Below are 14,740 nucleotides of genomic sequence, written 5' to 3' on the forward strand. Positions count from 1 at the left end.
TCGAGACCCTCTGCATGCTGCGAGGAGGTTTCGATAATGAACACAGTAACAAGAGTTTATATACCTCACCATGAGCAAACAACAAATTTAGACTATACCATACAAGGTAGAAACTAGTCTTTGCAGACAGACATCCATCACCCAGAAGACATTACTTTCTCCTAGCATGGCGATATCTGTACCATGACCTTGACCTGTACACATGAATCTTCATCCCTAGAAGCGAAGGCATCTCATGCATGACGCATGTGCGCCTTACATGTCCACACTTGGAGCATGCTATACATAGTACATATAAAATCTTACTAACACCGTATCTATCCCAAGCTGGGAAATTCCGGTGGTAAATAATATGCTGTTTCAAAAACATTGTTCGTTGTATGAGTTGGAGGACAGGCTCGCTGATTCTCAGCCCTGTCACCCTAACCATCATCCTTACCTCTACAAGTTCATCAACCCTACGTTGGTAAAGACAAATCAGACTAAAGTATTTGTGGCGTACCTCCTTTCCTGCCACGGGTAGAGGCGCAGTTCAAGGAAACGGTCGATTTGGTTGTTTTTACCACAGTTGTCTTATGAGTTGCAGGAGTTGTTGTATGAACTTTACTCATAGCCCTGACGATGTCGCTTGTATTTACCTACTCCGCCCCTTCCGCGCGTACGCACTCGTAACCGCAGAGAAAAACCCAGAGTTAACTGAGACAGTTAAATGGGGGCGACAAATATTTTGTCGCCCCCATTTATTGCCACACATCTCCTTATGTCATTATTGGCTACAACGATAGCATAAAAGTCGGATATCAAGTAATCTTTGTTGAATTTCAAGCTATAATATGAAATAGCTTATGTTTTTACATCGCGTGATGAACTCTCCCTCCATTTATCAGAAGCTCTGCTGTGGAACATCAACATGATTCCACTCATTGATAAATATCATTATTTGTCACTTTTTTGTAAACTCTTCGTTCCCTGTCAGGGTCCTGTAGGACAATGACTCAGTCAGTAGGTTTTCAACCTGAAAACTCATAACCAATAATCGAAAAAGCCTAAAGCCTGCTTTGCAGTTCAGGCCCCTGGGCCATCTACTGCCCAAGTGGAGGGGTTGTCAACTTCTTTTTGACTGACCTCTACAACAACAACAACACATTTTTTTCTTTGAACGTTTTCCTGTTCAAACCACATCTGATTGGTGTAAAGCTGTGGCCATAGAGAGGGGGAGGCTTAAGGGTCCTTGTTGCTGCAGTCAGCATCCGCTGTAGCCTCCAGTAACACATGTCAGGCAACTTCAATTCATCAAGAGAGAGGGAGAGAGGGAGGGAGAGAGAGAGAGAGAGAGATATCAGCATTTTTGTAGGAAACAACACACACACACACACACAGCCGGTCTCACTCTAACACACACGCACACACACACACACAGATAATTTTCTGCCTCCCTCACGCTCCAGCGATCGCAGTCACACTGACTGCTGGCTTCCCTACTCAGTCCTCTCACACACACACACACACACACACACACACACACACACTGAGTCAGACACACTGCAGTAGCCCCCCCCCCTCCTCCTCAAGCTCTCGTCCCACCTTCTTGCGAGCAGAAAACATTGGGTTTCCATCGTACGGGACCGTCTGCTGCTTCCTTTGAAGCTCCATCTCTCTGGTCACTCTCTTTCTTTCTTTCTCTTCTCTTTCTTACCCTCTCTCTCTCTCTCACTCTGCTCCCCCTGCCTCTGCCTCTGTCTCTCCCCGCCGCTCACACCACGGTTGAGGGGGTTTCTGTTGTCAGCTAGAGGAGGGAACATGCAGCATCCTGGAGGAACATGCGTGGCGTTACCAAATGTGGACGCGTGTCCCCAGCTATCCTGTGCCGCCCTCACCTTCATGTATTTACAGCAGGTGAGTGTGTGTGTGTGTGTGTGTGTGTGTGTGTGTGTGTGTGTGTGTGTGTGATATTGTCAACATGAATCCACATCCTGAATACATGCTACCACACTGGCGCTTGTGGACATGCTCGCACCTACTGGGTAAAGTAAGAGAAACACTGGGTGTGTATGTGTAGCATCTCTTCATGCGTCTGCGAATTGGAGCGGCAGCGTCCTGCTCGCCCTGTGTACACTTGTGTACAATTGATACTGTACAGTGGTGTACAGTTGATCCTGGGCTCCCTTATCCTGCTGATGAGGATGAGGCAGCTTTAAGTCCACTTTCAGGAAAGATTCATAGTGTTCACATCTGTTAGTCGGAGAGGCTACGCATCAGGACAATTATATCAAACATTATAAAGTATTTCCTTTTTTACACAAAAACTTTGTGCAATGACTTCATGAACCATATTCATTTCCATGTTCAGAACAACCCAGTGTTTGTCAGTTGGGAGGGTACTAGTGTGAATACAAGCATCAAATGAGGATTAACATTTGTGTTGAAGGACGATGACATGACTGATGATATTTTTGACTGATTTAATTTGTAATGCTGTAAGTGGTGCGACGCCAAAATGTTTTGATCGTTAAGATGATTTCGGTGATTTACATACTGTAGATTAAAGGATTGACTGGTGATTTGTTGACCACAGAATGAAACACGAGGACATGTTTCATTCTTCTCTCACCTGAACCTGGTTCAAACTACAAAAGGAACTTTTGACAGCAAGGTTTCTTCACCTTGAGGTGAATATTCTGGTTAGACATTTAGTGACTTCATTGTTCACATGAAGACATGTGTGGCTGTCAACATTTAAAAGGAATCCTTCAATGTTTTAATTATTTTCATGTTTGAAAATGCCAAATATCTTTAATTTCTTAATTGGGATTACAAGCATGGACTGAATTTGAAGGATCTGGTATTCTGGCTGGTGAAAATCAGTTTCAGAAAATCAAGGTGGTTTTTCCTGAGTTCAGGTTATGGGTTCATTTCATAATCACTGGAAAGAATCCTTCCTTTATGATTGTGTTGTTTTCCATTCCTTCTGGAATCAGCTAAAACCTATCTCAGGTTCAAAATGAGAGGTCTTTATTATTCAAAGATAAAAAAGATTATTACCAGTCATAAACATCATACAGTCAGTCATAAACATAGTGAAGAATGAACATGGAACGTTTTAATGTAAGCATGAATTCCCTGTCAGATCAGGCTTGTTCATAGCAGCTGTATGCACAACAGAATTATAGCAAAATCATCTTCATTCGTAAGACTAGTGTAAAAAAAAAAATATTTTAATTTAGCTGCAGAGAGACTAGCATATGGATTCAATAATAGAATAATAATGAGTTATATCTGATATTTTGTGAACGGGTGTCATACCTACTGTAGTCAACCTGTGATGTTTTTAGTTACTTCCTCAGTCCTGGTGGATTTGGCAACACCAGTAGTAACTGGTGGTAACAGCACATGTGGTTTGAGGTTTGATTTTATTTAAATTTAAATTTTACACCATCCAGATGCTGCATGCTGTTGTAAACAGTTTAGTTACATAAAATACAACGAACAAGGTACAGCAATGGTGAAAAGTCGGATTTCTTTTCTGGACCGATGACGAGGTGGAACTGTCACTGACAGGAAGTGTAAGCAACACTTTGCCTTCACCGCTGGTCATCGAGTCGTGGCTGATAAGAACCAATCAGAAAGCAACATGGTTCTGCGTCATTATTTACAAACTGTCCAAACTATAACAAGCTCAGCAGCGTAAGAGTGTCCGTGTAAAGGGCTCGCTTACTTCAGAGTGTGGATGTCAAGTGTAACTGGAACAAAGGTTGTACCTTTCAAAACTTAAACAATAACTGTCCTCTTTCCATCAATCTGTGAGCAGCCTTGATGTGATTTGATGCTGATATTTATTTGGACTTTTACACAAATTAATAATTATTCGTGTTTAGTTTATTGTCTCTCCTTCAGATAGGTAGGATTTGTGCGTGAACATGTGTGTGTCTATGACGATGAATAAATGAGCTGAATGAATAAGTCTGAATGAAGGAGCCGGGCAGCGGAGACATGACCATCACAACAGAGATCAATCACCAGGCGAGATGAGTCCCAGTAGATGGCACTACTCCGTTACACATCCATCACTGTGTTGGCTCGGAGCAGAACCTCTGTCCCGTTGAAAACAGCTGCACTCCACGTATGATTTAGTACGTTGAGATGGGACAGTCAGTCAGTCGCCTGATTTGTTTGGGGGGTGAATCCCAGCAGAGATTCAGAGAGCGAGCAGGAGAAGGAACAGGTTGGACACTAAGTCACTGGGTCTGAACGCGTCCTGGCTGCTGTGATAGTGAACTTATGTCCAGTAGAATGTGCTGTGGATGTGATACAGTCAGAACAATGACTGGTCAAGAAGATGGCAGGAGCCTGGTTTGTCTAAAATATAATTATTTTGATGACTGCACAGATCTTAATTTACATTCATATCAGAATGAACACGTCCAAAGTAACATTCAAGTTTAAAAAATGTGATTATACATTTCTTTATTATTATTATTATTTATATAATATATGGCAGATTGATCAGGTTTGATATAAGGTCCTCTCCATTATCATTGTAGTATTTCTTCATCTGCTTCCCTTCATGTTTCATACTGTTCCTGAAACACACCAGGAAATGTGTGTTTTCAATAAATCCAATGGATTCATTTTGGAGATGGGTAAAGAAAAAATCATTTGTAATTACAGTGTGAATCGGACAAAATCACATGTATTCACATGTATTTACATGTATTTACATGCATTTATGGTTCTGACTGAGGCTCCTCCCACAACCTTTGGTTGAATTCAGTTACAAGTTTTGATGTTGGGGAGTTCATATTTTGTCTGTTTGGTTGTTACGCACCAACTCGGGTTAGAATAAAGAAATTCAAACCCCATAAATTCATGATGGGTACCTCACAATGGATTCATGATTTTATTTCCATCACATTGTGTTTACGCTCACGTGTGCAGTTGGTGAGTACACCGTGCTATTCTGTGACCCAGTTTTCAAGCACATCCAAATTGCGGAAAAGCAAAGAGAGAGAGAGAGAGAGAGAATGCAAGGGAGCAACCAGAAGAAATGAAAGTGTGACCGAGCAGAAGCCTGAAGCAGAGGAATATTTTAACGGCACTCTGGGAAGAAAGAACTCAATGACGAGCAGAGAAAATGGGTTCTGCAATCTGACAATTTGTCATTAAGCAACTTTCCTCCATTAGTCACATTCCTTTATGCAGCTCTTTCATCCCCCCCCCCAGACTGTGTGTGTTTGTGTGTGTGTGTGTGTGTGTGTGTGTGTGTGTGTGTGTGTGTGTGTGTGTGTGTGTGTGTGTGTGTCTGTGTGTGTGTGTGTGAGGGCGACAGAGAGCGCTTTTGTCTTCAGATTGCAATGTTCATGTATTCCAGATTGTGGAAATGTGCTGGCATGTAATGCCAGAGCATTGTGTGTGTGTGTGTGTGTGTCTGTGTGTGTGTGTGTGTGTGTGTGTGTTGCCTACATAGGAAATCTGGGTCTTTGAAGCTATATATAGTCAAGCCATGTAAGACATTTTGAATACATCTAAAGGCCTTAGGGATTTTGCGTGTGTGTGTGTGTGTGTGTGCGCACTGCACATTAATCATTCTCTCCGATGGTTCCTTGTGTTCACTATAATAATGAAAATGATGATAATAATGAGCTTTATTTGATACACACTGTCAGACTGGAATCATGCTCTCCTGTTCCTGCTCACATTAGTAGAGGAGTGTTGCCTCCAGCAGAGAAAAGAGCAACACACTGTGTGTGAACGAGGAGTGATGTCGTCACACGTGGTCCCACAGAGGACGGAACCAGGGTTGAGAAGAGTTTCAGTGCTGACACAGTGTCATCAGTCCAACTTCACTCATCGTCCCGTTCGTTCTTCTTCAGAGCTGCAGCACGTTGGTCCAGAGGTTTCTCTGTGGACGGGCAGGAAGTGAAACCCCCGATGGTACAGTAGACATCACACATTGGGACGAACCACTGGACATGGTTGGCGCTGGTTGACGTGAACTAGTCTTTTATTCTTAATCTGTAAGAAAAGCGGGAATAATCGAGGATGAGGGAGACTTGATGCTAAAAGTTTATGGATCTGTTTGTGTTTAGGTGAATAAAACAATCTTAAGTGTTAAAAACGGATTTATTTCATGATTATTGATCATTTAAAAATGTGCCGTTGAATATTAATTAAAATACCAAGAAAGGAAAATATCCAAACAGATTGTGTGTGCCTTCCTGTCCAGCTCAGTGTGTGTGTGTGTGTGTCTGCTTTCAATCTTCCAATCTATTTTTATAGTCCAGAGATGTTTGCTTGTTGACTCTGTACACATCACTCTTCTCCTCACAATGAAAGAGTGATGAGTATTTTCAGCTAAGAATAGATAAATAATAAAAACTGCTCGTGATGAGCAGCATCTTCGTCATCAGTGAAGTCATCGTTGATCTTCACAATGGCTGCTGGATCGCTGACTGCACAGTTTTTCTCAGAGCATACAGACAGATTTTAGCCTCTGTAATATTTTACTTCATAGTTCACATTTTCAAAACAAAATGTTTGGGTGATACCTTCAAATTCAGCGCTTCACCTGCTGAGACACCCAGGTTATATTTACTATTTATATTTTATCATAGCTCTATTTGACCTGCATATGGAAGAGGATCATGTTCAGGTGAAAAAGGAGAAGAAAAAGATAGAATAATTAACTCTCACATTGCTGTGAATGCGTATGTGGATCCTTCAGTCCTGATCATCCAATGAGAGCCCACGTCTGAATGTGACACTGAGGAAGTGTGTTTATGTGTTCACATCAGTGTTCATTTGGTCAACGAAAACTATGACGAAAAATGTTCGGCAACGACCTTTTTCCATGACTAGGAAGAGATTTTTTTTAATTATTAGAGCTTACATAATAAAAATGATGACAAAACGTATGTTTTGTTTTCGTTGACGAGACAAGACAAGACCAAAATGTTGAGTGTTAAAGGGCCAATATTATGCTCCAGGCACCTTTTCAGCCTGCCTCCACGTATATTTGGTTATCTGGGGTGTCTGCCAGCCCACGGAGAATGAAAGAAAACAATGAGTCGTTGATTCGTGGTTTGGATTGATCGTGCTGACGGTCTGTAAACGAGCCGTTCACAGCCCGGGCGTCGAGTGACGTAAGTTGACTCCTGCTACTGGGGCGACCACGCCCCCAACATGAGCAGCACCTCCCCCCTTGAAGTGCGGAAAAACAGATCGCGTCTACGCCATCATTTTCTCCCCGCAAGCGAACGACGACCGCGGGCATGGCCAAGCTAGACTCGCAACCCGGCTGCCGGCGGTCGGTCCCAGCTGCGGCGGTCGCGGCTGCCGGCTTGCGGCGGAGCTCGCGGCTACCGGTGTAGCTAGACTCGCGGCCGGGATGTCGTTAACGTTCTATCGCCCAGCCCCTTGTGCTCTGTGTGTAATTATGGAGAACGTGTTCGCTGTGCCTCCCAGGACTCTATGTCGTGTATGTGCCTTGTTACGTGCGACTGTTGTCATGGCAGCGCAACGCCGTAGTTGCGCAGCAGACCCGGGGAGGAGCGAGGAGGAGCGAGGCGGAGCTTTGCGGAACACGAAGGGAGGGGGGCGAGGAGTGAGCAGGAAAGCGCTGGAATCGACCGTAGTCTCACAGGGCTGTTTATACAGAAAGAGGAGGGTGCTGTGTGGCTTGATTGTTGAGGTGTTTTGACATGGAATGGCAAAGACATGTAGTGCACACACCTGAAAACCAATGTAACTTGTGTAAAAGGGGGCATAATATGGGCCCTTTAAGATAAAATGGTATTCATCTAGTCGAGCAGTGGCGAACCCGCGGCTCGATGGCGGCTCGTGTGTGTGTGTGTGTGTGTGTGTGTGTGTGCAGAGCAGCTCTCAGACTGCAGCCTCGCTCCGCCCACGTTGTACATGTCGGTGAATCTGGACTCAGGACGCAGAGCCCTGAACCGGAGAATCAGTTGTTTGTCTCTGTCGTAGTGAACACACCGTTGTCGCGGTTGACAACGTCTTCACGTCTTTACTGCCGCTGCTCCACAGCTGATCAGTTGTTTAGTGATCAACACTGAACGTACCGCGAGTCCAGCACTACGCTTTCCTCTTCCCTCAACTACACACATGGCAAGCGTGAGACTGATGAGATGAACGGTTCTCCAGATATGACACACACACACACACACACACTCAGACATATTTCTTGACTTGTTAGCAGGATTAGCAAGACGATGTCTCCAGCAGTGGAGAGTACTGCAGCCTCTCTGTTGCCCTTATATATAAAATATGTCTGAAAATTAGCTTCATTTCTTTGAAGAAGAGGAAGACTAAGGAATGGAATTCCGAAATTACATAAGTAAAATCGTTCGGAGTGAAACGTTTTTTATGAATTTCAACACTTCAATTTCAATTTCCGATACTCGTATTAGTCTCCTTTAATTTGTTTAACTAATAAGCATTTCCGTCTAACGACTAACACTAAATCTAAAGCAGCTGCCAAAATGAACCCTGGTTCACATGGAGCTAAACTGTCATCCTGTGTGAACTCAACAGAATCACAACAAATGAATGGCATCATTGTAAGATATTCCAACATTCATGTCTGATAGATATTTGTATTCTCTGTTGGATTTCCAAACATCCCAGTGCTCTGTGGGAGCTGTATGGCGACTGTTGTAAGGAAGGACTCACAGATCACAACTGTTACACGAAATATGTTCAATGAAAGCCAGTGCAGCCTTGTGTTTCGGTATGATGCACATTTGAAGTCAGCGGCAGTTCATCTTGATAGTGTAACAAAGCATGTTTTCACTGGGCACCTGCATCATTCACTGGGCACCTGCATCATTCATTAGTATCTCATGCTGAGGCTGTGTTCTCGAGGAGACCTGAGTTTACAGTAAATGACAAAGTTCCGCCCCCATCAAAGCTGTTAACAATACAGCAGTTGTCTCCTATACTATGAATAGCTGGTGGATTATAAAAATAGCAGCGCCGGAGCTTGAAATGAAGATTTGCCTCTTGCCAGGGACCTTTGTTATTTCTCCCTTTCATTCCTTTGTTTCCTTCCATTGCTCGATGGAAAAGGCTTAAAACAATCATAGCTTACTTTGTACTGTCAAAGCCCACTCAGGTAGTATACAAGTAACAGTTTTAGGGCCCGAGCACTGGAGGTGCAAGGCCCTATTGGATTCTTATTTGGGTTTTCTTCTGCCAAGTTTCAGCATTTCTGAGGCTCTTCCCTTATGTGAAATTTGGTATACACATCAAATATTGCAACTGCTACTGTGAGACAGAGGCATGGCCCGGGTGTGGCCCAGGGGCTCCTAAAGCGAAGCCCCTGAAGTGAAGCCTCAAAATTGTGTTTATCCAACATGAACAAAATTTGGGAGGCAGATGTATCATGTCCAGCCTTTTTCCCTCTTTTTTTTCGCGCAGCGTATCACTCCGCAAATCAGCTGTTCGACTCAGAGCTACCGTGGCTTATTCAAGAGACACAAGAAAACAAAACTGGGTGATTATGAAAGCGACGAAGACATGCCATTCACTGTGGACGTAAGAAGAGACCCTTATGAACCAGAGTATACAGAGGAAGAACTGTGGAGTGATACGGTGCTGCTCTGCACCGGCACAAGTTGGCGCAGTAATACATGGCAAGTACGCTTGAAAAAAAGTCCAGAAATAAACGACTGTCTGGCGGCGAACTAAAGCAGTGAAAAAATACATTATTTAGCATACAATTGAACGGATATTCATTTTTAGGTAAGCATTTAAAAACGTGGCGAAAGATACGTTTTTCAGTGGTCCCCTCTGCAACCGTGGGACTCAGACATCGCTACTTCCACTTCTCCTCCAAACTCCGTAATATGACATCGCTGATCACCATCTCCATAAGGTGACATGTTAACTATGAAGAAGTAACTCATACCAGTCTTTATTGTAAATGGGCTGTGTATGCTTTTCACAGATCCCTTGTTAAGAAGCATCTCTTGTTCAAAGAGCAGATTAAAAGTACTATTGTCAATTCGTCCGACCTGTGGAGAGACACAGCGAGAGCGCCGGGTAGATAGTGTCTGTTACAATCTGCAGCACTCTGTACACTGTTGCTTTCATTTTAGGATATCTTCTCTTTTGATGAATTCTAAACAGTTATCAGTTGCACTTTTGGTTCCATTTCAGAGACTAGTATAGAGACAATGCAGTATGTTTTCTTTTTGCTGAAGGAAAGGTCTTTCCCTAACCCAAGTGCCATAGACAAGGGAAGGCACTCATATCAAGTCAGTTTCATTCATCTGGCACCACATCATGAGAGCAGTGATCCCCAGGCACTGTTACAGTAGAGAGGTTTGATGCTGTCACTGGATCTGTTGATGATAACAAAAATAGCCTCATAACGTAACGAACACATGCACTTTATCATCCGTTCTTCTACCTTGAGACGAAGTGTCACCTTTATTTATGATGTGACTTGTGTCAATGTGCTTTGGTTGGCAACGAGGTCTGGAGCTGGAACTCAGGCTACAATATTGTCAGATCAAGTTCATATTTGTTTTCATTGATTGGAGAAAATATTGTGACGTTCATTTCCGCCATGCAGTGCTCCCTGTGCTCCTGCTGTCTGTGCTCGGTTACTGCTGTGGTCAATCTGTTCATTTTGCAGAATCAAAGCAGAGACCTGGAAAATTCATGATCATGATTGTCATAATTGAATTGCTAATTCCAATTTTTATTGTGGCTACTATGAAAATGAATATTCTATCAACATATTTACTCCGGGTAGAATGTTTCATTTAATGAAAGTGATTGTTGCTTGGTGGATCAAAACAGGACCAATCCAATCCAACAATCCAATCACACTCACGTCAAATTCATATTTGACTGTTACTCACCTCAGAGTAAGCAACATGAATAATTGTAACTGTTAACTCCTGTTTTCACACTGTGGTGGACCCTAACCCTGCTCTGCATGAGATATTCTACTAACTGTAGTAAGTGTTTTCTCTCAATAACCTTTACTTGTCTGTATTGATGACTTATTGATGCTACAGGAAGCTTTGGTACATGGACGAGAAGAGTTTTCTGTTTCACGTTGTATGGGCTTCATGATCAAATGATATTTCAACTGTAACAATGAATACGGTGCCTCCCTTAACATGGGCTTACTGGAATTAATCCCAAACTGCCTTCATATGCCTCCAAATGAAATGTGTGTATGTGTCACTGATACGGTTGAATGAGTGTCTGTGTCCTGGTCTGAGGTGCTGTGTCATTTCCTGTTCATTGCACGGGCCCATTTCATCACTCTCTCTCACACACACACACCAACACAGTCCATGGTTGTGTTCTTGTAATGATACGCCAGGGCTGCACGGATGAATGGAGTGGAAGATGGAAAGAGAGGGAGAGTGGGGAAAGAGAGAGCGATAAAGGACGAACGAAGCGGATTAGAAAGAAGAGAGAGAAGAGATGTGGTTTCCAACGGCAGCAACGTACATGATGTGTTTTTCCTGTTGGACTCAGACATACACTCGGTGCCATCTGTGTATGTTGTCCATCACACACCAGAGGCAGCTGAGGGTCAAATGTCTTGACTCACACCGACTCGATGAGCCCGGGATCAAATAGTCGACATTCTGGTTAGTGGACAACCCTCTGTACCTCCTGAGCCATAGCCGCTATAAACCTTTACATTTACAGAGTGGATAACTCCCTGACAAGTACTGCACAGTTGTAAGTTATCTCATCATCTTTTGAGATTTGAGTGAAGCCCAAATAAGAAGCATTTAGAATCAACAAACTGCCATTTTAAAACTGTACATTCACACGGCAGTAATCGTTACAGCGTAACGTATCATATCCGCACCACTGACCATGTTCTCTTTCTACTCTCACCAATGTTCATGGACTCAGCATTTACTGAATATGGTAAAACGGTCCAGCTTGTGGTACACATCAGAAAACGCTGCCTCAATAAAAGAGTGCTGCATGAAATTTAAAGGAGTATTTGATACTTTAATACAGTTATTCAAATGGAATAGAAGTAAGATAAGTTGATGGAATGGAATCATATTATTATAAATGTCACAGTTATGTTTAAGGTGTCCTCACAGGCGTCTCTCAGAAGGAGAATTAATATTGACTGCTACCTGACAGAAGTTATAGGATGCACTTTGGATTGTCTTAGTTTCAGAAATATGTAGAAACATGATTTTTCTGGAATATGGCATAAGGAGCTATGGATCCAAAGGACCGAACCTCAGTTGTAAAATTCTCTGTTTAACCCAACTCTTACCAGTTAAGAACTGTTCAATGATCACTTAATAACTGATACTAGGACATCGGCCTATTGAGGATGCCACAGAGCCAAACAGTTAAAGTTTGTGTTGGAGTTATAATATCTTATTTACTTTATTTATATAGTAATGTAAGAAACAACATGTAGTCACTGGTTACACCTACACTTAACTTTAATGTCTATTTTCACTTGAATGTATCAAAACGTTTTTTCTCAATAACAATGAAAAAATATTGAAAGCAGAACAGATCTTTTTGGTATAAATAAGTCAAAACTACGGCTGTACAAATATAGTGCAAATTTATTACAAAATATACATATTCCACAGAGCTGCAGAAATCCACTTGTGATCCTGACGTGGTCTCCATCAGCTCTGCAGGGAGGTGGGGCAGGGTGATTGGCTCTCGAAAAATGGAGAGCGGACGTAACGATTGGCTGTGGAAAGATGACAGCTCCAAACGATGGAAATAGATCTCAATGATTGGTTGCTGAAAGATGGAAATGACGAGACGAGATTCGACAACGTTAGACAGTTTATCATTCCCATGTGAATTCCAGCTACCTGCATTTATATAATACGATGCCTGCATCGTATTAATATATATATTATGTTTTTGTACTGATTAAACATACAAGATAGGTGAATGTAGAGATGTTTGTTAGTGTGTCACATCAATGTGATATCTATTTGAACATCACTCACTTGTTCCCCAAACCGTTGAACTAGTCCTTTAAAGACTTCCCCTCCCCTGTGTCTTACACACACACACACACACACACACACACACACACACGCACACACACACACACACACACGGACACTCTTCAGATAATTACCTTGCTCTCTCTCACTTGTTCTCACACAAACACAAACACACACTTCGATCAACTCATTTCTCTCTCTCACATTAAGATAGTATCACCTCTCTCTCTCTCTCCGTCCCAGTGTCTCTCCCTCATCCACCTGTGCTCGTGCTCTCACCTCATTATCTCTCCACTCGCTGCAGGAGGAAGGGTTATGCTTTGCAAAGAGCGGGAGTTGGAGAACAGCAGGCTGTGACCTGCGTTCATGGAAGAAACCAAAGGCTGGAACCAACAGTGTGTTAGTTTTGTGAGTGGTACAGTAGAAAAGTCCCACGTGTTTGAGGAGATGACACCATATACTCCATTTACCATGATCGGATGAAATTCATGACAGAGCTTGAACACATGCCATCTTGAAGAAAGTAGTGGGTTCTCTCTTGGCCCATGTCCCGTCCGTAATCAGCTGAAAAACAAACACATGTTCACATGAGAAAACATCATGTGATGATGAAGATCAGTTGGGATGTCTCCATCACGGAGGTTATGTGACAACCACCCAAGACACTAAAGACACATGAAGTAACGGTGATGCAGTGTGCACCGATGTTCGATTCACTATGGAACAGAAAGTTTGATTTGAATTATTTTGGTTCTTCTCAAGCAGATGGCAAATCCTCGATGAACTAAAACAGTGTCATTCTTACTTCACATACTTTTGTCCCTTTCACCAACGGCCCTGTTCACAAGTCCAGAGACAGATTTGTAGCGGCGCAGCAGAACTTGTAGCTCCTCGTCCTCCATGATATTCTGCTTGTGCGCTGACAGCAGTGGAGAGGAGAGACTCACATTTCTTTACTGATAACGATTATATTTAAAGCATGCACAGATGGTTGATGTTTTTCGGGTTCACCCCAAATTGTAACCAGTGCACACAGTGTGACTTGTATAACACTGCACCAAAGTGAGAGGGTGAAGTTACCTCAGTACTGCCATTCTTCTACATCGATCACTGCAGTTCTTGTCAAATGTCACTCAAACAGAGGGACGTGGTCTATGTGGGGATGTGTTCATGGACATGGAGAATCAACCCAGTGCAACAGTGTGGCTCGCTGAGCTACTCAGCTCAAGAATAGAGACTACACATGAACAGAATTCAGTTCCATTCAATTTTATTTGTACAGCGCCAAATCACAGCATATATGACCTCAAGTCACTTTACACAATGAGGTGGAGACGTCACACTATCACAGAGAAACACAACAGTTCCACAGTGAGCAGCTCTGAGACTGTGGAGGAGAACAACTCTGGGGCCATTTACCATGCAGAATAACAGAACTATGATGTTGATTGCATTGTGGAAAGATTAGGATCCACTTTGATTTTGACTGCTTTTTTTCTAATCGATCAAGTCCACTTCTAAATCACTGGGGGACTCCTTTAATAGTTTTTGGAGCGCAGTGGATCTCCGTGACATATTTCTTCGTAGCGTTCTTTGTGTGTGTTAGTTTGTAACTGCACATGGTGGATTTGACTCAAGCTCAGACCTGGTACGCCACCTGCTATTGAAAGAGAAAATGCATGAAAGGGGAAAAAAAGGAGAGCAGAGAAGTGAGCGGGGAAGAGATGAAGAAAAGGGGAGGAGGGGTA

The 14,740-nt window shown here is 42.8% G+C and overlaps 1 protein-coding gene across 5 annotated transcripts in view; it reads left to right on the forward strand.

Moving 5' to 3' along the window:
• The first annotated feature begins 1,465 nt into the window (after positions 1 to 1,465).
• rbfox1 (RNA binding fox-1 homolog 1) overlaps positions 1,466 to 14,740 on the forward strand; it is a 131,166-nt gene continuing 117,891 nt past the window's right edge. Inside the window, exon 1 of one of the 5 annotated variants that reach the window (XM_035616164.2) lies at positions 1,466 to 1,896. In XM_035616164.2, the coding sequence (XP_035472057.1) occupies positions 1,801 to 1,896 (96 nt within the window). In that variant the 5' untranslated portion in view covers positions 1,466 to 1,800. The remainder of the gene's footprint in view (positions 1,897 to 14,740) is intronic. The other 4 variants (XM_035616166.2, XM_035616163.2, XM_035616165.2 and 1 more) reach the window with 4 other exon arrangements.

This window comes from Scophthalmus maximus, chromosome 17 (genome assembly GCF_022379125.1).
Source record: "Scophthalmus maximus strain ysfricsl-2021 chromosome 17, ASM2237912v1, whole genome shotgun sequence".
In the NCBI taxonomy this organism is placed as follows: Eukaryota; Metazoa; Chordata; class Actinopteri; order Pleuronectiformes; family Scophthalmidae; genus Scophthalmus; species Scophthalmus maximus.